General features: G+C 42.8%; 1 protein-coding gene across 1 annotated transcript; it reads left to right on the forward strand.

Moving 5' to 3' along the window:
* On the forward strand, positions 1–26269 carry PANX1 (pannexin 1). The gene is made up of 5 exons (XM_042792519.1): positions 1–264; positions 10354–10493; positions 19995–20218; positions 21211–21881; positions 23910–26269. Exons 1-5 carry the CDS (start codon positions 84–86, stop codon positions 23993–23995), a joined length of 1302 nt encoding a protein of 433 aa, XP_042648453.1. The 5' UTR covers positions 1–83; the 3' UTR covers positions 23996–26269.
* Positions 26270–26432: the final 163 nt, after the last annotated feature.

Here is a 26432-nt window from a genome sequence, read left to right on the forward strand (position 1 = left end):
AGCCGAGCCGGGCGGAGCCGAGGTGCGCCGGGCGGAGCCGGGCCGTGCATGGCCGGGCCGGGCTGAGCCGTGCCGAGGTCGCCATGGCCATCGCGCACATCGCCACCGAGTACGTCTTCTCCGACTTCTTGCTGAAGGAGCCGCCGGAGACGCGCTACAAGGGGCTGCGGCTTGAGCTGGCGCTGGACAAGATCGTCACCTGTATCGCCGTGGGGCTGCCGCTGCTCCTCATCTCCCTCGCCTTCGCCCAGGAGGTCTCCATCGGTAACCGGCCTCCCCCCGCGGCGGACAAAGGGCTCGGCGGGGCGGGGGGGGCGGCGGAGCGGTGCGGAGCTCCGGGGGGGGGGGGGGGGTGGGGGGAGCGGCAGCGCTCCGTGGGGCTCAGCTGCCGGCTGCGGGAGGGGTTTCCACTCGGGGGTAGGACAAAAGGCGCCTTTGGGCCGTGGGGAGCACGCAAGAGGGAGAGCGGCTTTTCCCGGAGAGCATCCCGGAGGGCAACCTTGCGCGGGGATGCCGGGCATCCCGCCCGGCCTTTCCCGCCCTTCCCCCTGCCCCCCCTCCTCCTTGCGGCATTCCCTAACCGCTGTCGTTCTCTACCAGCTCCTGAGCAAGAGTCCTGTCAGCTCAGCTGCTGCATCTTCTCCCGTGGGTGTGGTTTAAGGAGAGCGATGGAGCCGTGCCGCTCTTTGTTTCCCAGCGCTGCTCAGCCTTGAGCGTGAGCGACCTGCCGAGCTGTGGCCTTGAAAACCGCCCGTGCGCTGCGGTCCCCGGCGCTTGGAGTGCCCTGCAGTAAGATCTCGCTGCCGTTCAGCAGCTGTCAGTCAGGGATAGGTGCCGAGGGAAAGGGGTCTCGGAGTTCTGCCTTTGGACTCCGGGCGGCTCGGTTGGATATTGGGGCTGGTCACCAGCCCCTCGGAGCTGAGGCAGGATGGGCAGTGGAAGCGCTCTCCAGAGCTTTCCCCTGCTCTTCCGCAGCTGTTCCAGTTCAGCTTGTGGTGTGACTCAATAGATGAAGCTAGGCTCTACGGGAGAAGGGCCACGTTTCCTAATTAGTTTGCTATCTTTTGTTTTCCCTATCCCAAAGTTACAGAAGTGCTTGTGCAGCAGCCTACTAGCCAACCGTTTTCAGAGTCTGAAGTGATGAGGACACTTTTAAATCCAAATGACAAGGACTTGTAACTTGGGGGGTTCACTTAAAAAATCTATTTGCTTATAAGAATTGCTCTGCATTTAAATGGCACTATATGAATGAAGTTTTCAAAGGTGAATAATCAGTACTGTCCATTTTGAGACAGGGATGAATCATAAGACTTCCACCCTTTCAGAAATAGTTTAATTTACTGCACGTACCTGTTTATTGTCACTCAGTGTTGTCTACCTGAGATACATCATCTGTAGGTTTGAGTCAAATGAATGTCAAGAGCGTGGAAGCTGGAATAGGACTGAATTAGTGGTGAATCTCTGCAAAACAATCATGAATAGCATTAATCAGATTAATTAGACTGCTTAAGAGATGAGATGCCTCAGACTGCTGTATTTGTATCTGGCTACACAGGTATTGCAATAGATGTGATTTTGACCCAAAGCACCGTGGCCTGCAAAAACCGCTCAGAGGAGTCAAGGACAAGCAGGCTGGGAATGCCAAGCCCTGTGGCAGCTCTGCTCAATCCGAGACTGGACAGACATAGCAGTATTTCTGTAATCTAACCTGGTGCTTTTAGTTTTAGATCTGCTACTGATATGTGCACATTTCTTCCTCTTAAAGCAATGAAAAAGAGGGCTTGCATTTCCATATACTGGCTTGTATATGGGTCCCTTAGTTCTTCCTCCTTCTGCTTCTCCTATAAATGCACCGGATCCAGTTAGAAACAGTGCCTGTGTATCAAGGTCTCTTTTATGAGCTCTACAGCAGTATTTCTTTCATTTTCCTTCCTTATTTAAAGCTCCAACATGCACTTGAATTGCAGAGTTTAGTAAAGTGTGCCTTTCAGATGAGTTCTCATCTTCACTAATCAAACATTTGGGCCTCAGTGCATGCTATATATAATATATTTCTGTATTAAACTAATTTGCATTGAATCTGTGACTGTAGTAGATTCATAAAGCAACAATTAAAATATCTGCTACATCTTGCATGTGCTTTATTTTACCTATAATCCTGAGAACCTGTTAGAAGAAAACATAGGGTTTAAAACCAAGCTCCTATATTTGAAAAATAGATATGAAAATAAGTATGAGAAATATGCCAGGCTCCCAGCATGAGTGAAACTACACCACGTGGTTTCCATATAGAAAGTGAAACTATATCAGCCATGCTGCTATTATGGCTGTCGCTGATTTCCTGCACAATCCTTGCAGTTTAGCGGGCTGGATGCTTACGGGAGATCCCAAAGCTGTTTCCATTAAAGCTTTTTGGGGAATAGAGAGGGCCTTGCAGGCTGGACATGCATAGTTCTGTGATTACCAGTGTTCAACCAGCAATAAAATAGAAAGCAAGTATTGGTTTCAAGTGCTTCCTGATGTAATTGTGCTTTGAAAAAGCTCAGGAGTGCTAAACTGAGGGAAAATGGTAGGGTCCATTTTAGGTCTGAGGAAGAGCAACTCAGAATCAGAAGTGGTTGTGAAAGCGTTATGTGAGTCACAGCATGGAAATATCTCTGCCTCCGGGTACAAAAATTGAACACCCTTTCCAAAAATGAATGCTCCGCTCCTATTTCTGTTGGGATAATTGCATACTTCTCACCTTAAATTCTCTCAGCACCTTGAGCTGCTACCTTCCCTTCCTGCTCTGCTTTCCTGTTTTGTTGCAGTGTGGTGTCAGGGAAGTGCAATTTTCCTCCTACATACAGTTGCTGTTAATTGTGCAGAATGATTAAAATGTTTACGAAGGCCGTGAAGGTTTTCTGAAGTAACTTTTAGTTTTGATAGAAATTTCAGGAAATAAATGAGATTCCAGTTGGGTATCACAGAGGATTTCTCTGCTGGAGGCATAGAAAACCCAGCTGCTGTGCTCAGCCAGGGAGCACTGCTGAAACTCCTGGGGCTAGTGCCTGCACCTCATTTCAGCGTCCTTCAGGGTCAGGAGGAGAACTAATGTAAGTTTATTCTTGGTTATATTTTAGAAACCCACGGACAGCTGCAGGTCTGTGATGATTTTAAGCTGGTACTGCTAGTGCTTACTTATGATTGAGCTGTTCTCTGCCAGCCTTGGGAAGCTTTGCTCTTTGAAATCCTGCACCAGTTATCTCTTTATAGCTAGACCTTGTTTCATACATTTTTTTGGTAATATTATGTAATTTTGTATAATTTTATAATGGGAACTTGAAAATGGGAGTAACAATAGGATGATGAGGATTGTGTTGTGTATGCTTATATGTCTTATGTTATGGCCTGATATTATTTGCTTATATTATTTGGCAGTTCTTAGGGTAAATAAACAACAGATGATCAGGTAGTATGGTAACAGAAACCATATAAATATAGCTGAATCACCCATCCCTCTTGTAAAGGAAAAAGAGATAAAGATAGGGGCACCCTTAGCAATGTATGAGCCACAAGTTAATATAACTTTTTCTGTGTAAATTTTTCATGACCATGTTTTAGTAAGAATAGTTTTGCACCAGGATTGAGATTCCAGTTTTTAAACTCTCTGTGTGTATGTTGTGAGATATGCTTTCTTACTGTAAACAACTTAGCTGAAAACATAGATTTTTATTACCACTGCTTGTAGAAAGATACTGCAGCCCTGAGCAGGTAACATTCAGTTGAGCAGAGAGGAAGTCGAAACAAGCTGCTTAATTTTGGCAGAGGCTTGTTTCCAAGTTAGTTCTGGGGAAAATATCAGTGGCTGGCTTGGATTACAACTGAGAGAAAAGCAGATGTGAGAGCTGTCCACTCAACATCAAATATTTGCATCTTTTCCCATAGGGAGTTGCTCATATGTGCTTAAACCCAGTGGCTTGTCACCAAATGATGTCATTTGGCCTTCTGCATAGAGCAGCTTTTGGGCACCACTGTGCAGCGGGCAGCGTGTGCTGGCTGCGTTTGCCACGGCTTCGTGTGGGAGGTGATGGCTGGAGTGGGAGGCAAGGAGGGAGGGAGAGAGCTGGAGGGGGGAGAAGGGAATCTCATGGTGGCCACCAGCAGTCCTACTACTTGTCCAGTTTGGGTGTTGGTTGTGCATGGCTCATACATAGCTGATATGAATTAATCCTCTTGTTTTAGCAGTTCTTAATATACGAAAACACCTTGGAAACCTTTGCAGCACAGAGAAACCGTCCTGTGTTGAGTAAAGACACCTAAGAAAGTTGGGTATCATCAGCATGAAGACCTGGGTGGTGCTACTGGCTTGTCAGTTGTGGCAGGGTGCTGGGTTAGGGAGCGCCTGGCCACAGACCAACCCACAGCATCTGCATGAATCTGTCAAAATGAGGATTTGCTGTGCTGAAGAAGTCTCATTTCCCTTTTATGCTCTCCAGTGCATCTAATTATGCTGGAAGGTGCTCAGAGGTAGAAAAGTAGAGCCTTACCCTGTGCTCTACACACCATGGGCTTAATGTCTCCGTTGACCACTTTGGGCTTTCCCAGTGGTGACAATCCTTGTACCAATCTCAATTTCCAGCAAATTTCTGGGAAGGTTTGTTTCCCCAATTTGTTTATTTTAGTTCCCATCCCCCGACTTGGCTGCCTGTGGGATTTGAGGTGCTTTGGCCAGCAGAAAACATGGGGTGAAGGATGTTAGTGGGGAACTCTGCCATATCCCAACAGCTTCTGTGGGTGTCGCGGGGGCAGCAGTGCCCATCCTTTATGGGATGCATAATAATAATACATCCCTTATTGCATGTCCAGCTGAGTTTGTATCTCTCCATACATGTTAATAATGTTTCTCAAACAGTTATGAATATTAAATATATAGAAAGGAAAAAAAAAATTGTGAGTCTAAATCACAACAAATAAAAAAAATAGCCTTAACTCTTGAATTACGCTCCTTCTATCTCCTGCTACCCTCTCACTGGTCCTCCCTGCTGATGTCCCTCTCCTTTCATGTTCACGAGTTGCTGGGGAGGCTTTTGGGAAATAATCATATCTTGTGACTTCTGTAAGAGCTGGGGGCTAAAGTTAAGTTGGGTGTAACTATGCCAAAGATTATTACTATGGCAGCTGCTGGCTGAGAGCTTGCAAAACATCTCCCAAGTGCTGCTGAAGCAGGCTGTATGCTAATGGTTGACGTTTGCACACTTTGCGTTTAGTTCAGCAGGATGATCTGAAACCTGGGGCATTAATGACAGCACTGAGTCAATGTGTGCGAGTAGCATCAGTCTGGAGCAGCCAGACAAACTCCGAACTTCAAAACATCTTTTGTTACAGGTGCAGACCCCAGAGAACAGCAGCATATGCTGTGCTGCTCTTTGGCATGTAAGGAGTGCCAGTAAAGAGCAGAAGTTACCAGCATCGGGAATAGGCCTGCCTGGGGAACCAGGACAAACCTGTAAAAACATTTACTTTAATGTCAAGTCCAAATTGTGTTTGGGTGACCATCTTCAGCTCTTGGTGAGGATATTTTTTTCTGTTTAACTTCTACAGAGCCAGGTTTACATTTCCTACAGAAGTGACGGTAAGCTGCTTTTAGTGCCAGAATTAATTTAAGAAACATCATGGTCCTCTGGTGTTGCCTGAGATTCGAGGTACCACCAATGTTGGCAGTGAAGTCAGGTGGTCATCACCACTGTTTTGAGATGTTTCTCATTCAGATGAAGGAAAACTTCTTTTTGTTTTCCTTAAATCTGACTGGTGGGAATATCATTTACAAGTTTTTTCCCATGAATCGTAAAACCTATTGTTCTGAAGCCAATGCTCGGTAAATACTCGGCTCTTTTCCCATTGCATGATTTTGAGACTTCTCTGAGGGATAACTGGCAGCCCCGGGAGAGGGAAAGATGCTTGCTGTCTCTTCTGACCCATTCCATTTAAATGTTGCATCAGCTGAACTTTTATGTTCTGCTACTACTCCATTGCCAAAGTAAACCTCAGGGAACAGGCTCTTCTCCAGTGCACCCATTTGTGTCTTTTCATGCTTCCTTCTTAAACATAGTGTTTATTCTGTTTCACCCTACCTGCCACGTTGGTCCATAAGAAGCATCTGAAAGTCTAATGAAATCGTTCCTTCTGGTCCGCTCTTAATACATGTGTGTACACCCACACATAGCATTGCTGCTTCTTTGGCATGCATTGGCACATCTTTTTTCATATTTTAAAATCTTTTATAATGTTGGGGTAAAGGATGTGCATTGGATGGTGCCTGGCAGTCTGCACATTGTGTATATACGCATTGATTTTCTTGTTTGTGGGTTTTTCTTTAGTGGCTGCTAATGTGGATAATTCTTGCTAGATAAAATCAGGTGTTTGGATATCATGGTTAGTTCATTTTGCCTTGTGGAAAATTATAGTAGTAATTAATGGCTAGGTTTTCATCCAAGTTTATGCAAATCTTTTTCCAGTGATTGCAGTGTATTAGAAACCAAATAATTACTTACTGAAGGTTTAATCCTGTCAACTACAATCACCTGACCCTGGTTCAGGAAAAACAGTTCAGCACCTGATTACCATTGATTCTTGGAAGTACTATTAGTTGTAGTTTCTTAATTAGATGTTTAAGTCAGAAGAGGGGTGTTGAACCACTGGGGAGGAAACCTGTCCAGCTTGCTGGGTTTATGCTCTCTCTAGTAAAGGATGCAGCCAGAGGATGCTGAGCCCTCTGCTCATCCTCATCCTGCCTTGCTCCCCAACAAAGCAGCTTGATACTGAACAGGGACTCTGTCCTTCAGATTTTAGATTTTCTTTGGGATTCTTGGAGTTTCTTTTTGTAGGTAGGTTTCTTTTTTGGAAAGCATCTACAGGGGTGTTAGGGTGAGAATCGTAGAAGTGGCTTGTGTCCTGCTCACTTAGCATCAATACCAAAATTTCCACCTCCATTTGGGCAAAAGGAGCCTGAGTAGGCCCACTGCTTGCACCTCAATTCTGAGAAGTCCCAGCTGGAATTGGGGCATCTTCTTTTAGACACCTGATGACAAATTCTTCCCAAATGAGCTTGCAAGACATACACAAAGCAGAGTGTTACCAGGGTACGGGATCTCCACCTGTAGGCAGCACCATGCCGGTTTTTACAGTGCTGTATAGGAGCTGCAGATGAGCCAGTTGCAGAGTAAAAGGATTCCCGTGGTACAGACACGGAGGAGATAGCTGGGGGCTTGTTGGCAGAGCACCCATTAAGATGTGCTGCAGTGGGTTGGGGTGACAGCTCGGCCTTGCTGCTTGCTGGCTGTGCTGACTCAGGCTTGTACTCTGCCCTCCGTTGCATGCTTGCAAGTAATTCTTGCCATCAGCGACCAACTCCATCTGATCATCTTACTGCACTTCTAAAAGTGAGTTTTTGTCATACAGGCTGCACATCTGTCACTGCCATAAGTTCCTGCAGCTCTTCTGGGTGGTCTCTCTGTAAGGCAACCATAGTAAGTGACATGTTTTTATCCTCATTTGTTTGCAAAAGTGTAAGTCAAATCCCCGTCACTCCCTCTCCAAAGTTGATTTAATATCTGGGAATAATTAAAAAAAAAAAAAAAGTGAGTTGCCAAGTGTAATAATAACTTGGCCAAAGACTGTTGTGACAACCACTTAAGGAAAACAGTCACTTAATATTCTTCATCCTTCTTGCTGTGTATTTTATCACCCTGTTGTTATGGGCCTGGCTGCTGCTTTTCTTTTTCCCCTGCTATTACTTGTGGAGCAAAGAGCAGGGAATGACTTCATGCCACCAAGTCAGGAGGTTGTTCCTTTGATAGCAGAGGACTATTAGCCTTTCATAAAATAGCCCTATGTGTGCACAGTGGATCTGTGGAAGGCATTTGGCCCTTTGCCTAATTTCTCCTCTAATAGAAACTACAGATTTTCACTTCCTCCAGAACAGCACAACATAAAGTAAATTATCTGTATAGATTTTTTGCTATTACTCATTTGGAGATGAGAAAGGAGGAAAAAAAGATGGAAAATTGTGACCATTTTCAAATGCATTTAAGAACTTGTGTTCTGTGTAGATTACGCACAAAAACAACCTTTCTGTTTAAGCCTTAACATTACTATGGTTAATGCAAAGTTGTAATTTACATTAACAGGTGTTTACAACCAAGACTGCAATAAGTTAATTAAAAACTGGTGCAGTAACCGGACTGTCCCCAGCTTCTGCTTGATGTCAAGCTCTATCTGCTTGTCTCCCAAGTCAAGTTGCCAAAGGTTTCCAATGTCCCTGCTGAAACCCCGGGGATTAGAAAAGTGAGGTTCACTGCTCTGCTGCACCACTGGCATTGCTGTAGCTATTCTGATATGAAGTTGTGCACATAACTCTTCGGAGAAGGAGGCTGGCTGCCTTTTTCATCGCTAATTTTGGAGAAGGGTGCTGACTGCCTCTCTCCCTACCCATTTAAACGCTTCCATCACTTTCAGTGTTTTCCCACCCATTAATGAGAATGAACACATGGAATGTGTTTCTTGTTGCAGATACACAGACATGAATAAATAGGACAAAGCATCTTTTGGAACACTCCTATTGCTGGCCCTTTGAAAGGGTCACTTGTTTGCATCTTCATACTGGGCACAGCCAGCAGCTGGAGGTTCGTTAAGTGATGAGAGCTGAGCATAAATGGTCCCTATCCAGTGAAGAACAGACATTCCAATTGCCTGCTCTTTTTTTTTTTTTTTTCTCTCTGCAGTGTATTATTTCTTGAGCTCCCACAGCTAATGGAAATTCTCTGGAAAACAAACTCCTGAAGCTCTGAGGAGTGCAAGTGTTTGTCTGGTGCCAATTTTGCTAAATCACATGAGCTCTGGTCTGATAAACAGTAATTTGTTTTCCATAAGGGAGGCTTGTGACAGGTCAAACTATGTCCTTATGATACTACAGCCTTAGAAATAATTATAATAGTGACTCAGAAGGAAAGGCTTTTATTCATAATGCTCCTTAACTATGCTGTGTTTTAAAAAGGCTATACAAGTTACAAGGCAAATGTGGTTGGCTCCTGTTACAAAAGAAGTTCTTATTCTCAAAAAGTTACACCAGCAAAAAGGCATGAATATTACAATCTTATACAAAATGCTTTTTCCCTATAAAGCACACAACAATGCCATTAGCACTAGTTTTAATGAATATATTAAGAATTTTAAAAGTAGCAATATTTTCCCCCTCTTGCTCTTTCGATACTGGTGTTGGGTTGGAGGAAGCGTTGGAGCTTGCTCTTGGAAGAGGGATGTTCATGGAAGAGCTACCTCCATTTTGTGTAATTGTTTGGTGAAACAGCTATCCTGTTTCAACATTTAGGAAAGCCTGCTTGAAACGTGGGGCTTTTTGCTTTCGCTACTGCAGCTTCAGAAAGACAATCAAAACCCCTCGTTCTGTTTTACTGGCTCTCATCCAATAAGCCACTGATACTCCACATCCAATAAGCACTCTTCCTTGTTGAGGTATGCTGCAGTAAGGCTCAACTGTTGCCTATAGCTGGGCAGAGCAGAATTTGACCCTAGGGCTGAGGCTGGCTAAATAGCTGCTCTAGCTGTTAATTAGTGCCCTGATCTTAATTTGAAGCTGCTGAGCAGCAGGAGGGGTGCTGGGAGTGAGTGGGGATGATGATGGTATGCCTGATCCTTGGCACATCATGTGAGGACGTGTCTGGGGACCACGACTGCTCTGCTAGAAGTTAGATGAGGAGATCCTTGTTTTCACATGGGTAGCTTGAACCCCTCAAAACTCACGCACAGTCTCGGAGGCAGAAGAAGTGGCAGCACCCTGGGCCAAACTTGCCTTCGCATCACTGCGAGGACTGACGAGCTGCAGGAATGGTGTTTGAGTGTATAAGCTGTAGGTTGTATATTTGGGAAGCGCAGCGGGGTGATGGTATGTGATGGTAGCTGTTTCCTCAGGAAACCAGCCTTGTCTGATCACACTTTATATCTGCTGGTTCCTCTTTGGCCAACCCGAGCCAGTGCAAGTGAGAGAGACAGGTCTTGGAGGTCGTGTTCCCCCCAAAACTTAAGAAAATGGGCCTAAAGTACAGGTGCTTCTAATACACTGTCTCAACCCTCAGGAGACATTAGAGAGTCCCTGTGGGAATTTAACCCTTTGAGTGCAGTGGGAATGCAGTGACTCTCCTCCCTTCAGAGCTACTATGTTTCGTTCAATTGCTTAACCTAACAGCTTTGGATGCCATGAAATCCTGAGTGTGAGCTTTTCTTCCTAAACTTGATTTTTTTTTTTTTTTTTTTGTTCAATCTTCTAAGAACATGATAACTTTTGCTTTGTTTTCTCAGGTGCTCAGATAAGCTGTTTTGCACCCAGCTCCTTCTCCTGGCGACAAGCTGCTTATGTGGATTCTTACTGCTGGGCAGCTGTGCAGCAGAAGCAACCATCCCAGAACAACTTGGAAAACATTCCCCTGTGGCTGCATAAAGTATGTACAGATCTCCTTCTCAAAAAATTGTCCTCACATAGAAGCCTGCCTTTGCCTCACTTCTATTGCTCCTCGCTTCTGCTATGGTCCTTGGCTTTCAATTAATGCTCTATTTTTAGAGAGCATGTTTTCTTTCCCTTATTTCCAAAGAGGGTAGTACTAGAGAAGGTATTTTCTGCTTTTATATAAAGGGTATGTTGTGCTATAATAGGAAATATCACTAGTTATCTGACACAGCTGTAATTTTTATGTTTCTGTGTTTCCCTGGAGCTGAGTGCCTCGCCTGGATTTTAGCGAGGAACTATTTTAAAATCAAGATGCAAGACACAATTACTGCCTTAATGCTTGTATCAAAAGCTTACTTTAGGAAAACAGGATAGTAAAAACATTTCATATTTTTATTGTATTACACTTGGTCGGTTTTGTATGGAGAAGAACCCATGGCAGATAGGCATTTTGGAAGAGATTAATTTCATCACTGGTACCAGCAGGTTTAACCCCGTCTTCAGTGTGGTTTTCTGAGCTTCCATAGGCTGTTCCCTTGCAAACCGTGAGTTCGCTTTCACTGCTCCAGGTAAAGCATCATCGTACTGAACACACAGCAAGAAACTTATTTTCTGGGTAAAAAGTACAGTAGGTACTAATATACTTGAGCTGGCTCAAAGCTGTTAGCTGAGCTTTGGCAGGAGTTACAAACTCAGTAAATGCCATGCCAATGCCTAGAGCTGACTCAACTCGAGAGGCAGTGTCACCCTACTTGGGCGGTGCTTGTGCCAAAGTAAGAAATTGTGTTGGATCTTTGCAAATCTGGGGTGTTGTGTGCCGCCTTCCCCAGCCATGTTATTGCTTACCCCAGCAAATAACCCCCTGGCACCTGGAAGCAGAGGAGAACCTGATGTTAGAGGGTGCTCAGGTCTAGGACCTGCATTTCTGGGTTTTGCTGTTGCATCCAGTACCTCAGCTTTTATTATTCAGTCAACTGGTGGTGTCTCCTCTGAAAGACTATTCAGAGCTGTCTCTGATTCGTTTGCTGACTCAAATCACTAACTGTGAGGATTTGCTACTGCCTTCTCCGGTTAGCTCCACTCATAACCTTGACTCAGTGGTCTTGCGTTTCATAAATATTAAAGCTAGACTTGCTGGTTTCTAGACTGAAGTCTTTCTTGCTCAGTTAGTGATCCACTTCACTTCAGCCAGACCTTCTGCAGAGGGCAGTTGAAGCCACTGTGACATCTTACAATGCAGGCAGCTTGCATGGGTGGAAACTCCACCTGCAAACCTGGGTATGTTGCTGCCCCGTTCTCTTGAGGGAATGAGTTCTTGTTACCAGATTTCTTTATGTTGAGTTTTATGCCAGTCACCTGCTGATAGCTGTAAATCTCCTAGTTTGTCAGCCATGACTAATGGCTTTAAGTAGTCATACTATTATGATGCAACCCATGTTAATTTGCTGGCTGGTGCTGTCTCAGGAATTGATGCAGGGTGCTTCTTCCCACAGTTCCTCTATGATAGCTTAGTGGGATGTGATATTTCCTTGTAAATACTCAGCAGATTTGCTGCAAGAAGTATATCTGAACAGCTGAGTCAGAGCTTGTAGCAGAGGCTGGGTGCCTCATCTGAACTTCCTAAATCCATGCTTAGTCACCTACCTTCCCACTGAGCAGGGCATTGGGAGCTGCAGATGCTGTTTGGAGGCCAGTATTAATTAATATCCTTATACTGGTTGTTCATCAACTTCCATCCAAGTTTCCAGGGAAGGAGTGGTGTTACAGCTCTTAGCACTGGCCTTTGGTTCCCACTGTGGTGGGAACATCTGAAGGTGTTTGGCTGTTGTTTGCATCCAGGGCCAGCGGCTGCCGGCTGTGCTGCTGGGTGGCTTGCCATGGGGGCCGATGGCTTCTGCAGGAAAGCAGGGCTTGGGTTGTCTCCAGGTGCAGGCTGTGCACTGCAAGGTACGTACAACCTCATTGCTCTGCAGATTTTGGCTAGATAACCATTTTTGAAATGGTCAGAGCAGAACTTTTGTGGGAGCACAGTGATATTAATGAGACAAGGGAGCCTTCCTAAGCTCAGGTGGGAGATTTGACTGCATGCAGGGACACATGTAGAGGGACAGCAGCGATCATTAAGCCAAATTTTTCTTTGAGGCTTTTTTTCTGCTGTCTGGGCAGCAGTGCATTTATTTGCAAAGCATTTCAGGCTCTTTCTAATACTCTGACTCACTTAACATCTAGCTATATTGGTGTGCTGGAAGGGTTCATAAGAAGGAGGCGTTAGATAATGGCTTTGGGGGGACTGAAATTGTAGGCCCCAATTCCTGATTGGAATGAATGGATTTCCTTATGTCATGCTCCCTGCACTCTGTCAGAAGTCCTGTCAAAGGTTGGCGTTCTAGGTCAGTGCTCATCATGGTATAGAGTTGGAAGTAGGACTGTGTAGCTCTTGGTGAAGAAACCAACTTGCAGCAACTTGCCCTGCTTTTGTTCTGGGCATCTGGTTGCTCTGAAAGATTATCAAAACCAGGTTGCATTACAGAAAAACTGAAACCTTTGCATTTCCCTCCTATTTCAGAGTACAAGTTTGCACTAGGATTCTTGTTTTTTGATCAGTAAAATGTATGTTTCAATTTTGGGCAGTCCCTGAAGCTTGGGCACCTTTAACTGCTGTCCTTTCTGCTCTGGGAGATCTCTCCCACCACTTGAATTTATCAGTTTATCAGGAGGAGGAGACTGCACTGTGAAGCCTTTTTAATCTGTAGTGCACAGAGAAATTTATACAGACACATGCAGAAGAACAGTGAGCATCATCTCACTGGCTCTTGATAGCCACCAGACATGATAGCAACCCAGAGAGGAGCAGTTGGACATGGAGTGATGCCCTTTCTCTAGCCCTGATATCTGTATTGCTAGGATGGAGGTGGCTGTGATCAAGAGACTTCTAGGTGTTTTTTTAATTACTCTATTTTCTAATCTATTATTAATTGGAGAGAATCAAGGAGGAAGATAAAGGTAAGCAAAGCAGAGGTAAGGGAGTAGATCGTTCTTCAGAGGAAGGGAATTTGTACCACTGTGAAATGTAGGCAAACAGCTAATCTGACTGCCAGAGGAAAGAAGAGGTCTTCACACACGGCACAGCCAGGAGAGGTCAGTTGTCTGGCCCAGATTTCTGTAAAAGTGCAAGGCAAGTGCTGCGGGACCTGCTCAAAGCATTGCATACAAAGAGTGGGTCTGAAGTCTTTGTATGCATGAAGTGAAACTTACCTTGTTGAAAATACTTTTCATAATAAAAGTAAGATTTACTATGGACCTGTGGGTTGTTCTTTGAATTGCTTCTCTGTAGATAAACCAAAAAAAACCCCTGAGGTTGTTCATTATGTTGTTGGTATGATTATAATTATGACTGTTATCTGGTTCTCATTGTTCACTGTTTGTACAACTTCTTAGTTGACTGAGGATTCCTCATGTTTCACCTATAAAGCCCCACCCATGGGGATTAAGGGCTGTCAGAGCAAGGAAACCTGGACGTGGACGCATTTATAAACCATTATTTGAGAGTGTAGTGTTAGAGCTACTTCAGTCACATTAGTCTCACTAATTGAAACTGGAGAAATACAGTTTTTAAGCTGTATCAAAACAGAAAGTAAGTAGCAGGTGGGATAAAAAAGGTCATGTATGGTTTGACATTCACACTTAGGTCTGGAGTCAGGGTAGTATCTCAGCCAGAATGATAAGTCACTTATAACTCACGTTTCTGCCCAGAACACCAGTGAAACATCTCCCACTGACTCAAACAGGAACAGGTTTGTATCCAGAGGGAGCTAAATACCTTTGCTTCTGTAAACATGTCATTGCTGTCATTAGCCTGTTTGGGGGCTGGTGCCTTTGCTTTGCCTCATCCCAGTGGCAAATAGAAATTTGGAACTGAAGAAGCCAACACTTCACCGTGATCTGATATTTTAATGAGAATTATTTTCATCTTGAGTGAAGACACTTCAGTGCTTCCTTCTTTGCTGAGTGCTGTATGTCAGTGAATTTTCTCAAGGCTACAATTCATACCTGTGCAGCTTAACAGCTTTGTGCTATTGTACTTAAAGTTATTGTTTGACCACTATTAAGTATGGTAGAAGTCAGAATGCTTGCAGTCCAATTCAATTACTTTATTTTCTAGTCTGTTATTATTTGGGGAGAATCAAGGAGGAAGATAAAGGTAAGCAAAGCAGAAGTAAAGGGAGTAGATGGTTCTCTCCATTCATAGTAGCTAGTATTGATTTAAAATTTCTCAACCTGTTTATGGTCAGTGATGTAAGAAAACAGCACGCATCTATGAATTGTAAGCATTTTGATGTACCTAAATTATTTGCTTTGATGATAACCTTTATAGCTGCTTTTGGAAGCGTAGGACACAAGACTGGAACCAAAGTGTTGTACTGAGATGGGGGATCAGGGCTCTGCATTATAACACTACTGGACATCCTATTTACTAAGATCTCACTGTCCAGAAATATTTTTTTCTGTATTGCAGGGCTTGGTGGAATATTGTGTCACAGGCTACCAGACAGTCTGTGTCAGATGTGGTCCTGTTTTCATCTTTGACTGCCCTGTGGGATGTGTTACTCTGAGTAGAGCTGTGAGATAGAAACCCTAATTCTGCAGTTCCCATTTCAGATACTTGCTGCAGAGCAGTGACGCTGAGCACACACGTCTTTGGCCTGGAGGGAGGAGTCCTTCTCTGCACAGATTTCTGCTCAGATAAGGCTTGGATTTCAGTGCCTCATCAGTACGGGCTAACATGGGCTTCTGCAGTTTCTGATGTTTTATTGTCAGACATATCCTGCTCAGATATGAAGTACTCTTGGCTTTCAGGAGGAGTAAGGGTATAGCTGGTAACATGTACAAAGTTCAGAAGTTTGACAAGTGAACTAAACTGCAGCAGTACAGAACAAGGGGCCTCACTGACCTCTTGGCTTCCTAGTGTTCTGCTTCCTCAGGAGCTTGCTGTCCCACCCAGCGTGCCATCAGACTAAGGGACAAGCAAGGCAGGTGAACCTGTTTCCATCATTTTTAGCTTCAGGAGCTCAGGAATACTTAGCAGAAAACATATTAGGGGACTCTAGTTTGAGTCCCTGGTGCATGTGCTACTAGTTTTGTCTGTCTCATGCTGAATATTAATCACTCAGTACCTATGCCCAGTACTTTCCATAAACTTGTGTTAGCCTAGCTGAAGCACTGCTACTCTATTTGTGAGTACTCAGTGGGCTTTTGTGTCTCTTTTCTCCTTGCAGATGAGTGGAAATGAAGACTCAGGGCATCCAGGTTGAAGCACTGTGTTATAGCCCTCAATGCACTTTCACAAATGAAGTTCAGAAGGGATCATTTTGAATGATAGGATATTGTATCTGTTCTAATCTGCTTTTGAAGGACCTTTCTTTAATTATACAGTTTCATACTATCTTACATCCAACATTGTGAACTTGCCGCTAAGAAGGAACTTAATAACTAGACAGCAAAGGAAAAAAAGAGTTTTACTTTTAGGCCAATACCTTTCTCTGGCATATCTTTGACTATACGGATCTTGAGATCCATGACACTTCCTATTTAACTTAAATGCTACAAACTATCCAAGACTGAAGTAGCATTTCCTCCTGGTGTATTTGGTGCTTTGGAAGTCAATACATAAACCATAAAAGAAAGGTGTATGGCACATGCTCATATGTGTATGAATACCATGGAGTCCTCTTCTTAAAATGGGAAGTCATTATGTGTGACTGTAAAATGTAGTCAGATGAGCTGGATAATCCGAGTCTGTTGCTCTGAAACCTAGGACTCGTGCCAGATGACTTTGCATTTTCACTTCTGCCTGTGGGTTCAAGGCCTTACATTTTAATGATTCAAAACAATTTGCTGGTTATCTAAGCCTACTGGTAACAAATAGAAAAAGCGTATCTTTCATTTTTAAAAAAGCCAGAATCCGAGAAGGATGGAGTCGTGTATCAAGTGCTGTGGAAGGGCTGACAAATACAGGCTTTTGTTTCCAGACAAAAAGAGCTGGACTAATGGTCACGCTGCTGCTCTGGTTTTGAGACCATTCAGAAAAGAGCTGCATAGTGTTTTCTCATGCTGCCATAAGCTACAGCTTTGAGAGTGATGAGAGCCTGGTGAGGGGAGGCCCAGTAACCACATGGCAAATGTGTCTTTGCCTCAGTGGTGTGATGCTTCTAGGTGAAGAGGCAGTGGTGAAAGAGTTGGGGAGAGGAGAAGGTGCAAAGGAAGATGTCAGAGGCTGGTTTTCTTAAGACAGCAGTCTGCAGTGAGGCAGAGGAGACAGGAGGGGTTGGAGGAGGTCTGGGGCAGAGCAACAGGGTTGATGCCAGTGTGCTATACAAGCGCAGAATGTGCCCACAGAGTCTTTTTCTAGTTACAGAGGAAGATGGGGACTGGGACAGTGGAGGTTTTGGGCAGTGACTTCAGTGTGTCAACTATCTTGCCTCTTGCCCCATGTCTTGTAGGCCTCAGGATAAAGAGATCTCAAGGATTAATCGAATGCTGCTGGTGGTGTTTCCAGTTTTGAGGGTCAGACAGGGAATACATAAATCCTCTGACGCCTGTAAAATTTCAGATGAGTGAGTAGTAAAGCCAGGTGGTATAAACCAGTGTAAGAAGCTTTGGTCATTCCTTACTAAATCAGATTTTTCTTTGTTGTTTCTTTCCCCACCCGGCACCAGTGGAAGGGTGCTAAGAGGTGTATGACACAGAAGTAAGTGAGGTCAAACAGGCTTTGCAGCAGTCTTATACAAGCTGGCATTTGTTAATGCCTATGTAAAGGGTGTTGCAGCAGCTTAGAGAAGTTTAGGTATGTTTAAGCTGTGTTCATAGATAGATCATTTCTATTTCTACATAATGCGGAATTCAGAGGACTGAAAGAGCCTGGACATGAAACCATAAAGCTTTGGGTAGGCCAAGGCGTCCAGGACTTAGACCTGTGAGACCTGGTGGCACTGTGATAAATATGCGATAAATATGAAAGACAGATTCTTGAGTAGTTGGGTTTGAGTTGACGATATGTCTACAAAAACACATTGGACATGCCAGAGCTTTACATATCAATTTGAAAGGATAGACCTGGAAAAAAAGCAGATGATCTGAGGTGGTCTGCTGTGTGCAGAGAGGAAAGAAGGACAATAGTGAGAGCAGAGCTCTCTGTAGTTTCTGTGGGGCTGCTGGGGGTAGGGGAAGGATCATGTCAAGAGTGTAGCAAGTAGAGCTAAGAGGCAACAGCCAGTAAGGATGTGATTTTGAGAGAATGAGCTTGCTCAGTTTGGATGAAAGCAGTTAGCAGTTCAAAAAGAAGAACAGCACCCACACCCAAGGGCTGTCTTGACTGCTGGTATAGGTCAGAGCTTTGGAGGGAAGAAATTCCTGATGGTGAATATAGACAGTCCATTGAGCGTGGTTTAGTGGCGCAGAAGATAGTATGGATTCAGTGGGAGCACTGGGCAGATTAGCAGTCCACAGCAATTCCAGGGTGTCAGAAGGAATCCTCTAAATCCCTCTGGCCTGTGAGGTAAATCCCCTGCGGTGGAGAGGGAACGGGCCACAGAGGTGGTATAGAAGTACAGGGTTGATGCTTGTTCCTTACTGGTGAGGAAGAGCTACCTCTAGCGGGATGTGTGGTACAATTACAGCCAGCTCTGCTTTGCTAACTAGGTTTTTGAAACAATCTTGTTACTGGGTTAGCCCATCCCTGCAGAGTTTCGGTTTCAGTTTTAAAGGTGACCCTTTCTTGAAGTTTGCTTTCTCAGGAGCTTACCTAGAGACTGGAGGAGCAATTTTGGCCAAGTTCAATTATATTGCTACTGAGCAGAAAACAGTTAAAGTATGAATTTATAAGAAGGGTTGCAAGGGAAAGCTGACTTTTAAATACAGTACCCTCAGTTTTCTGTAGCTATTTCATGCTTTTCCTGGATTTGTCTTACTGTTTGTCACAAATTTTCAATCTGACTGCTATGTAGAGAACGTGCACATCCAGAATGATAATTTATATTACGATCTCCAGTTGCTAATTCAGTTCCTTTAAGAAGTCAGTTTTTATTTATTTAATACATCGTATGCATTCTTAATAATGACATAGGATTTTGCTTTAATGATAGGTGATACTAGAAGTAGCTTTCCTGGATAAAATGTTCAATAACATCAAATTATTTATTTTGTGCATACAAAACTTTAATCTCTCGATTACTGCAAACAGAAGTTAACATGCTAATATTAGGTCCAGATTCTCTTCTTAAATATCTACAAATGTAAGTAGAGCTGTTCCACTTGCACTGAATAACTACTTCAGTCCATGTTTCCTATAAAACTCTCCATTGGCTTTTTCAATGAATGTGCATGTGTGCATCGCTGTAGCATTTAAGATGCCTTAAATCTGTTTCAGATTTGTTCACCACAACTAATTCCTTAGGAACTGACACTCAATTTGAGTTGTGTGTGCTTACTATCAAAAGTTGTATCAAAAGTTGAATGTAATGAATTAGAGATTAGCCAAATTTGCAGTACATTTTGTTAACTAACTGCTTGTCTAACTAGATCTTACATTATATCTCTGTTGGAGTAATGTTATATATGAATGTACATCTTGAATATAATGTCACAGTAGATAGAAAATACCATCCTTCCAGCAGCTGGGCATTAGAGATTAAATCTGATAATGAAAAACTCCTACTTGTTGATGACTAGAAGAAAGACAGAAATACTTCAAACTCTTGTATTTTATACCTGCTTCAGCCCTTTGCCTAAGCAATGCAGACTGTCTAAGGGCTGACTTCTCAGCGCTGCATTAACACCAGACCATTCTGATGCCTTGTGTTGTTTTCCATTTAGGAGTTATCTAAAAATATTTTAATATCCTTAAATATTACAGCCATACTTACATCCTTTACAGTCACTCTGTCATGCACTCTGAACAGACGTGTGTGTTTGCAGGCAGATACAGTGATATAAAGGGTCTATTCATTAAACTCCTGACAGAAAATAGAGATCAGGAGAGATTTTGCTGGTGTTTGGAGCATTTTGGTTGCTATGAATGGTGGTGACATGTCTGGGAGGGAGAGTTCTGTGACATGATCCTCTTCTTCCAGTCTCTGATAGCTGCTTTGGTTGCCTTTGCTGTTTGTTGTTCCCCAGGTTAATACCACCTCTCTCAATTTCAGCTCCAGCAGTGCAGTTCTGAATATGAATGAAAATGTTATTGGGGTCATGGTAACTTTATTCTGCCTTCTCTGTTTTTTTTGCAAAACTCTAAGCAGCAGCAAGGTTACTGGAGCTGTCTGAAAAGATATTTTGCTTCCCTGCTTATCCTCAATAACTACAAAAGTGGGTTTTATTAAAAACATTTAAATAAAAATATAGGGAATTCAATAGATTTAGATAGAATTATAGTGACTGGCTAACTTATTTTATATACAGATGCAGGTGAAGCCTAATCTGATTTTTTTTCTCCCTTCAGTTCTTTCCATACATCCTTCTGCTTGTTGCTATCCTGCTGTATCTACCATGTTTGTTCTGGCGCTTCACTGCAGCACCTCACCTTTCTTCAGACCTGAAATTTATTATGGAAGAACTTGACAAAGCCTATAACAGGGCAATCAAAGCTGCTAATAGCATCCGCAGTGGAGAACCCAGGGACCCTACTGACTTGGTTCCAGTTGTTAATGACAATTTGACACAGAGGTAAGATGCTGAAGCTTGGTTTTCTTTGCTGTTTTCCTTAAGCTCTTAACAGATGTGACACTTTCAATCTCTTAGAAATTTATTACGAAGATTTGAATGGTGACCTGACACACTTTTAAATTTGTTTAAAAAAAAATAAGATATTTGAAATCATTACTGTGAGCACTTGAAGTCGGAACTTAGAACTTTCTTTTTTCAAATAAAATATTTGATGAGCTCTTTGGATTACTAATTACCTGAGATATTCTGATGTCTTTAGTTGTAGTAGGTGTTAGTTTTACCCACCACAGCATAAGAAAATGTAGATGGCTGCAGTCCTCAGTTCTCTATGTTCTTGACAGTCACTTTCATGCTGTCAGCAAAGTCTTGTCACCTCCTGCGCTTTCAGATTTAGGTCTTCAAAGCTTCTGTTTAAAGAAAAAAAAACACCAAAACCAACGAAAGCACACCCCCTCTCTGATCAGACTTGTTCACTGTTCTAACCAGATCCAGTTTCTGTTTCATCCTTGGTGAGAGTAGCTGTTTCTCTTTGCATGTGGGGGTACAAGCAATGCAATGGGGACGTAGGTCTGTTCCTTAGAATGTGGAGTTAGGTCTTGACAAGTAAAAAGCTTTCCAGTGTGCTATTATCAAACAAGTACTTGGGAAGTATGCTTTTCCTCATGGATTTGCTTACTATCCCTGTTTTGTATTAGAAAAGAACAAAAATATTTTTCTGCTGAAACGGCAATACTTTTTTCCATTTTCCAATGTCTGAGCTCTTTTGTCTCTAAGTGGCATTTCTATATTAGAGTGTCAATATTCTTCATTTGTCTGCTATTCTGTTGTTCTTCTATTCACTTCAATAAAACTACCCTTGATTTACCCCAGTAAGAGAGATTCCAATCTTGTGTCTATTTTAGAGTACTAGTCTTCTTTGAAATTTGAGGTAGGTGAATGCTGCAGCATCTGATCTATGTGATTTGGGTTTTTTTTCTCTCTCTCTCTTTCAGTTTGTGGGAAATATCTGAAAGCCACTTTAAATACCCAATTGTGGAGCAGTACCTGAAGACAAAGAAGAATTCCAAATGCTTAATAATTAAATACATTATCTGCCGTTTACTCACGCTAGTAATTATTTTTGTTGCATGCCTCTACCTGGGCTACTACATTAGCCTCTCCTCTTTGAGTGATGAGTTTCTCTGCACTATCAAAACTGGGATCTTAAAGAATGACACAACTGTTCCAGAAGTGGTTCAGTGCAAGCTCATTGCTGTTGGTGTTTTCAAGGTACTCAGCTATATTAACCTGCTAGTCTATCTCCTAGTGATGCCGCTGGTAGTGTACGCAATGTTTGTTCCATGGAGGTGGAATTCGGGTATTCTCAAAGTGTATGAAATCCTGCCAACTTTTGATGTTCTCAAACTTAAGTCAAAGTGTTTTGATGACTTAAGCCTTTATCTCCTCTTTCTTGAGGAAAATGTGAGTGAACTTAAATCATTTAAATGTCTCAAAGTGCTGGAAAACATTGCAGTTTCTGAGAAGTTTGATGTCATGCAACTTTTGGTAAACCTTGGTACTATTAAGACAGATACTGTAGATGGGAAGCCAGGGACAGCTGTGTTGGAGAAGCCTGAAGAAACAACTACAGAAGAGCTGGAAAAAAATTCAACAGAGCTACAAGGTAAGGTGACCCACTCTTTCTTTAAAAAGAAAAATCAAAGAAAAAAAACCCACAAAAACACCACATCCAAACCACATAGAGGTAAGGCATCCATGAAACCAAAAATTAATTCATGCAAAACAAAGCAGGTTTCATCTAGACGTGTATTCCTACCAAAAATACTTAAATATATTCTACAAGAGAATGGACCTGCTTAGACCCTGCTATGTTGTCTCCAGTATAACTGCTGTAACTTCACGTATGTGACAGAAGGTTGCAAGTCAGTGGCACAGGCTAGACACTGAAGTATCTGTTAAGGTGGTAGTCCATGCTGACATCTCTGTTTTAGCAGTAAGAGGCTTCAGCTGTCTGAACTTGAACTCCTTAAGACTGCCTGCACAGTAGAAGAGCACTAGATTGGTCTACAGTAGGTTGTTCTTGAAGGGAGAAAGCTGGTGGTTTCAGGACATTTTTTTTTTTTTTTTTTTCAGAGGTTAGCTCAAAAAATGATAACTTCTGCTTCTGCTTTTCATTCAGGCTTTGGCAAAAATCTTAGATGAATGTAAAAATAAGTCTGATGCTCAGAAATGCTGCTGGCAGAGGAGCAGAACATGACAAAGGAAGGGAAGTGGGACTGGGCCAGTGAGCATGTTCCTGTTATGTCTTACACAGAGAAAAAGGAAGATTGACTGTAAAGTGATTTTTGCCAAAATGGTCTGAGTCAATCTGGTTTGGTGCAGCTGTTCTCTGAATATTCCCATCATTTCCCAGACATGATCGGCTCTGAGTAATCACTCTTACATGAGGTGTAATCTTAGATTCTCTGCTAAAATATGTGACGTATCTTAAATGTGATTCCAATTCCCTCCTCAAGTGCAGAATTAGAGAAGAGAAGCCAAATATCAAGGGAGAGACATAAGGGGATGGAAGAGCCTTCTTCCTGTTTGATGTGAGCATGGCCTCTGTTGTAGCTGTCCCCACAGAAGCAAGACAACACCAGTGGCCACATCTCCTGAATGAAATAGTTCATACTCTGTGGTCTGCCTCTTCACAAAGCCATGGAAGTGAAGATACTTCAAAACGTTTAGCAACTGATCTGAGTCAGACGAGCATAATGCTGAGGGCAAGTCAAAGAACTGTTTCAGAGGCAGGGAAAGATTAGATTTACTCTCTCTTCAGAAAGCTATGCCCTGTGATTAACGAAAAAGAAACAGCAGCACTCAGAGGGTAACTGTTCCTCTGTACTTTGGTCAAGAAGTTCTGGTAGGCTGAGTTTTAGAGGAGAAATAGATTTCTACAACAGGGAAATTCAGAACAAACAAGCAGAATTATTGTCTAGATAGAACTAGAAGAAGCATCTATGGCAGCCAGCTCTAGTACAGCAGTTTAAAATAATTCTGATAGAGAATAGTTTTCGTCTTAGATGTGTCCCTTTTTGAAATGACAGGTGGGTGGGCTTTGGTAGGAGAATTGAAGAGTCCAAGGTGGAGGTCTCTGCTCAAAGAGCTGAAAAAGCTAATAGAAAATCTGACTCACTTTTATCTGAAAGCAGAACTTTTGAGACTTTTCATCTCAGAAAAACACTTCAAAGACTTGTTTTCCTCCAGAGCAGAACAAGCTCATGCTTGAAGCTCTGTTAAAATTCATTGCAGAAAGAAGCTGCTATTTCATGACCAGCTCTGGCTGGTGCAGCCCTCTCCTTCTGCCTGGGTACAGCTGCAGACTTCACTGCCCGTCAGCAAAGCTCTGCCTGTGGCTCATCTTTCCTTCTGTTGCTAGTGGCTTCAGCATATTTTGATTAGTAACCGTGTTAACAAACCAGTGGTAGGTGCTGACTCTGGACCGTAAGGGCAGGAGAGGCCGCAGGGCATCCTGCTGCTGGGTGCCGCATCCAGACTGCGCGGGGGCAGCTGGGGATGCTCAGCAGCTCCAGCACAGCACAGGGCACCCAGCCTTGCAGCACTCTCCTGGTAGCAGTTCCTTTGTAAACAAGAATGTGTCGAGTGGTTCTATGGCCCTTTCACTTCTAAAGGTTTGCTTTCTCTTTAGTTTTGACAGACCATGATGCAGGTGGCAATGTGAGTCCAAGAGAGGATAAAAAACTTCGCCAAAGGCTTATAGATTCTTCATGCTGATGCTTCCCCACCACAGCAGGCAGGAGCTTCGCACTGCAGGAGGGCTTCTCCTCTGCCTTCACTGTGCTCAACTCAAGGTGCTGCTTTTTGCAACCGCCTTGATAGCCTGACACTTCCTCAGCAGCCAGACTGGTTTACAGACTCCTTGTATAATAATCAGCAATCATGTACCTGAAAAAGCATGTTGTAGCCTGTCATTATTTATTTAAAAAAACGAAAACCACAAGGGACAAGAAGAACAAACAATTTCTATCATGAGTAACAAGTGATATGTGTTGAATGCAGTTGAAGCTGGCAGCAGGAAAGAGCTTAGCACTGTACTGTAAAGGGTTAGGAAATAAAACCCTGTAGGTAACAAAAAGACATGGCCATGTTGCGTTCTGAAGTGTTGCTCTGCTGAGAGTGACCATCTCAGTTCTGGGGCTTAAGTGAGGCATCTTGGGGCACTCTACCCTGGAAAAGGGGTTTTTTGTTATTTTTTTTAATAAGTCTGGTTAATCTGTACCGGGTGTTGGCTGGCCACCAATATTGGCTGTGTCTTCACAGGAAAAATAGAGATTGCTCTGTTCAGCCTGAGATGTCTTGGGATTAATTACTTGGCACTGATGGAAAAGAAACTACAAACAGGCTTACTGTAAGAGGGTACTGTAAATGTTAGGGATTTGAATTTTCTGTGTATTCATAAATTAATAATGTCTTAACACTTTTTTTTTCTTTTTTACAAAATGTAATGGTATGTAAGCTAAATGTTAGTTTAATTTCTATTTCTCAGTCATTTTGGTCTTTGTGACTAACAAATCTGCCTTGGAGTTGGGACTGAAGATCAGTGAGGTTGGTTCCATTTTTGTAATGGTTTGCAGAAGTTGTTTTGTAGTGTTTTTATGTGTGGAATTTGTTTCAACGTGTTTGTAGTAACAAATGCAATGTTAGTTGTGCTGTTTTCCAAACCCCACTTGAGCATATAGTCTTATTTGTATTACAGTAGCACCTGAGTGCCTCAACAGAGCCAAGCACCTGATAGCCAAAGTGAGGCAGATGTAGATATGGTGAAAGGTTGTTCTCCCCACACACCCTGTGACTTAATTTTAATTAAAGATAAGATGCTGAAGTGTATTGGAACAGACAAAAAGGGGAACGTTTGTAAACTGGAAAACTGTCCTGGTTTGCTATTGGACTGTTTTGGGAGAGTAAGAGTAGCATTCATCTTTAATGTCATCCCCCCTGCCCAGGACCTCTACCTTCAGTGAACATTAAAATGACCATTGCCTTGAATTTTAGATACAAGGTAAGGTGGGTGGGGGTTTAAGCACCACAGTGGCAGTGTGTATCTTTCACAGATGTTATATGCTCATTTGTTTTCCTGTATTGTCCATGTAACTGAAGTGTTTTGCTTGTCACCTCTTCCAAGTTGTCTTTTTAGACAAAGTAGGACCTCTTTTATAGCTAGGTAGGACTTCCATTTTCCAGTTCACCTGTGTTACCTGCTGTTGTGTTCTTGACTGTTACCATTCTCTGTGTGGCTGAGGGTGAGGGGAAAAAGAAGTAATCGGTGTTACCATCTTTGCACATAACTGTTTATGTGCTGCAGCAGATTTCAAAGAGATAGTGCACCTACTTGAATTTGGCAGCTGTCGTTAAACAGGTGGATCCCAAGGTGCTGCCGTACTATCCTTTGGGCTAGTATTACAAGAACTCTTCAGTTTTTACATGGCTTTCAGGTAAGACAAGCCTTATTTAAAAGAAAGCCTTTAAAGCCATAGTATTATGCTACCTCTGCATAGGACAGTAGCACAGCTGCAGTCCTATGTCTGTTGCATTGCCAGCAAGAAATAGAGCTTGTGTTGGATACTGGTTGTCCAAACTGCTCAATTTTACTGCCATACTTCTACAACCTATAGCACCTCTCACCATTTCTAGATTGTTTTTCTGGCTGTGCTGATGTATTGTCGATGGTCCTTTATATGTGGGTAATGCAGATGCACACTGTGCATTGTATGTTTGGAACAAGGAGCTATAGTGCAATAGTAATATTTTGTAATATGGATGTGTTTGAACTGTTTGATGTAAGTAGAGTTCTCAGTCTTTAAAACTCAAAGCTCTTAAAAGCAACATGTTCATGTTTCATGTTGGATATGAACCTAATTTTTACTAATTCCCCTTCTGTATTTAAAAATATGACTTGCTGCAGTGAATCTCTCATTGTCTTCTAAAGTGCTGGATAAATTATGTATCAATTCTTCTTAGTTATTTAAATAAAATCAATTTTGTGAACTACAGCGCTGTTAGTGACTGATTGTTTCAGGAACAGTTGCATGTTGCCATCTGAAAACCCGTAGTGCAATACATATGGTCTGATGCTAAACCCTCAGCAAACTTTTTGGACAGTAGTTCCAATTGTGTTCTTTTAATTTTTGTTCTCAAAATTATCAGAGCAACG

Source organism: Tyto alba, unplaced genomic scaffold (assembly GCF_018691265.1).
Source record: "Tyto alba isolate M040663 unplaced genomic scaffold, T.alba_DEE_v4.0 Super-Scaffold_2, whole genome shotgun sequence".
In the NCBI taxonomy this organism is placed as follows: domain Eukaryota; kingdom Metazoa; phylum Chordata; class Aves; order Strigiformes; family Tytonidae; genus Tyto; species Tyto alba.

Excerpts from the sequence above, each read along its gene's own strand:
- PANX1 (XM_042792519.1), top strand. The coding sequence starts at position 84 with ATGGCCATCGCGCACATCGCCACCGAGTACGTCTTCTCCGACTTCTTG. Across the intron at positions 20,219-21,210 it reads AATGACAATTTGACACAGAG|TTTGTGGGAAATATCTGAAA; the intron begins GTAAGATGCTGA and ends TCTCTCTTTCAG. Across the intron at positions 21,882-23,909 it reads AAATTCAACAGAGCTACAAG|TTTTGACAGACCATGATGCA; the intron begins GTAAGGTGACCC and ends CTTTCTCTTTAG.